Source organism: Diaphorina citri, unplaced genomic scaffold (genome assembly GCF_000475195.1).
Source record: "Diaphorina citri unplaced genomic scaffold, Diaci psyllid genome assembly version 1.1 scaffold109, whole genome shotgun sequence".
Taxonomy (NCBI): domain Eukaryota; kingdom Metazoa; phylum Arthropoda; class Insecta; order Hemiptera; family Psyllidae; genus Diaphorina; species Diaphorina citri.
Genome location: NW_007377546.1, coordinates 349704 through 351728, shown reverse-complemented (window position 1 = coordinate 351728; position 2025 = coordinate 349704). Strand labels below are relative to the sequence as shown.

At 41.1% G+C, this 2025-nt stretch overlaps 1 protein-coding gene across 1 annotated transcript in view; it reads left to right on the top strand.

Moving 5' to 3' along the window:
• Positions 1 to 6: 6 nt before the first annotated feature.
• Positions 7 to 2025, top strand: part of LOC108254580 — a 10794-nt gene continuing 8775 nt past the window's right edge. The window contains exon 1 of the mRNA XM_017449690.2: positions 7 to 1119. Within this exon, the coding sequence (XP_017305179.2) occupies positions 325 to 1119 (795 nt within the window). The 5' untranslated portion in view covers positions 7 to 324. The remainder of the gene's footprint in view (positions 1120 to 2025) is intronic.

Sequence of the window (2025 nt, the reverse complement as noted above, 5' to 3'; positions counted from 1 at the left end):
TTTCCCTGATTCCAAAATCTTCATTGCTGGTGATTATAACTTGAGTGATGCGGTCTGGAGCATTGATGAGGAGGATTCCACTATGATTGTTAACTGTCACGACCTTTCGCCTGCTGTACAAGTTTGTGAATCTTTTAATAGTATTTCTCTTTCTCAGGCCAATTCTTTGCCTAATGATCATGGGGTTTTTCTTGATCTCTTGTTTACAAGTGAATCCATCAATACTGTTCCTTGCTCAGATCCGATTCTTTCCAATAGTTTTCATCATAATGCCTTTTCTTTTGACATCTCGATTCCTGGGAGGTTGAGCAATTGTCTCCACAGATGATAATCTATGACTTTGCCAAATGTAACCTATCTGAACTGAGAAAATATTTGAACTCTGTTGATTGGTCGTTCATTTCTTCTTTAAGTGACATTGAAATCATCACAGATCGTTTTTATGAGTTTCTGTTGGTAGGCATTGAGATTTCGACCCCATCTAAACGAATCTTTCGCTCTTCTTTTCCTGCCTGGTTTTCCAAGGACCTCAGAACTCTTGTACTGAAGAAGAAGCAGGCTCATCGTGTTTACAAAAGGTCGAAATTGGAGTCGGATTATATTCGTTTTTCCTCTCTACGTTCTCAATGTAGCTATCTCAATAACAAATGTTATCAGGAGTACTTAAGAAGAGCTGATAACAGTCTTAAATCTAACCCCCGATACTTCCGGAAGTTTGCAAATGTTACCTGTAAAACTGATGGTTTTCCTCAGTTTATGTATTTGAACAATGAGACTAGCAGCAGTGGACATGAGACTGTAAACTTATTTGCCAAATCTTTTTCTACTGCCTATGAATCCTCTAGTGTTGAGGCCCCTGACTATCCAAAGCTGAACTGTGTTGATTTCAATGGGTGTTCTTTTTCTTCGACTGAAGTGTTCAAAGCTCTGTCATGTTTGCCACCAAAGTTTTCTTCGGGTCCAGACAAGGTTCCATCGTTTATCTTGAAGAAGTGTGCGTCTTGTTTAGCCTCTCCGTTGTCTAATCTGTATAACAAATCCCTTTTGTCAGGAAAATATCCGTCTTCATGGAAATCTAGTTTTGTTTTTCCTATTCACAAGTCTGGAGATAGATCCAACATTTCGGGAAACCTTCAAGACTTTTGTATAGACGTTGCGTACGGCCACTGTCCGTTCGTAACTTGTCTAAACTACCACTACAACCAGACTCTTCCTTTACGAACGACAGATTCTATTTTACGGAAAGAGTCTAGAACTATACTAAGGATACGCGAATAACTAGAGCACTGAAACTGTACACCAACCCACACACTCAGTTAACCAGTAGCACTATAAGTTCAGCCGACGGAGGCCGGATCTCTTTAGTATAGGCGTTGTGGGTGGTGAACGATTGCTGGAGGTCGCCGCGGGAACGTGTGAGACTTGTCGTTTCGGTGGTACTTTCTTACGGCAGCGTGTAGGACGACTCATTAGGTGGTCAGTATACTTCAACCTATGTCTAAATAGCTTAGCAACTGTAGTAGTCCATAAAACGAGCTCGGTTTCGTAACCTTTCGTCCTCACCGGGCTTATTTGTAGGACGTCTAGTAACTTTTTTTCCCCGTTACTTCGCGTGTCTCGAGCGCCTTACTGACGGGACTGCGTTGTGGTCTGTTCAGTGCGACTAGCTACTTATCTCTTGTTTGTATATGTGCAATATCGTGTTAGCTCTGTAATATGGTGCTCGACTATTTCGGTTAATTAATCCATAGACTCAAACCTATAGATAACTAAAGTGGTAGTCCAGTCGAAAGCTCGTGTGTCAGTCAATACTTAACTCCTGCAGGCCCTATGGTCAAAACCTTTTCTTCAGTTTTACAGTACAAGCTATTGTTTCTCTAATCACTGTCACCTAGAGAACGTCATTTGGAGTACACACGGCCAGTCCTTTACTTCACAAAGCTTTCGTATTCTTTCAAACACACTCTAGTGCAAACAGATATTGAAATCCTTAGCGCTATACTAATGTCTGAGGAGGCTATTAAG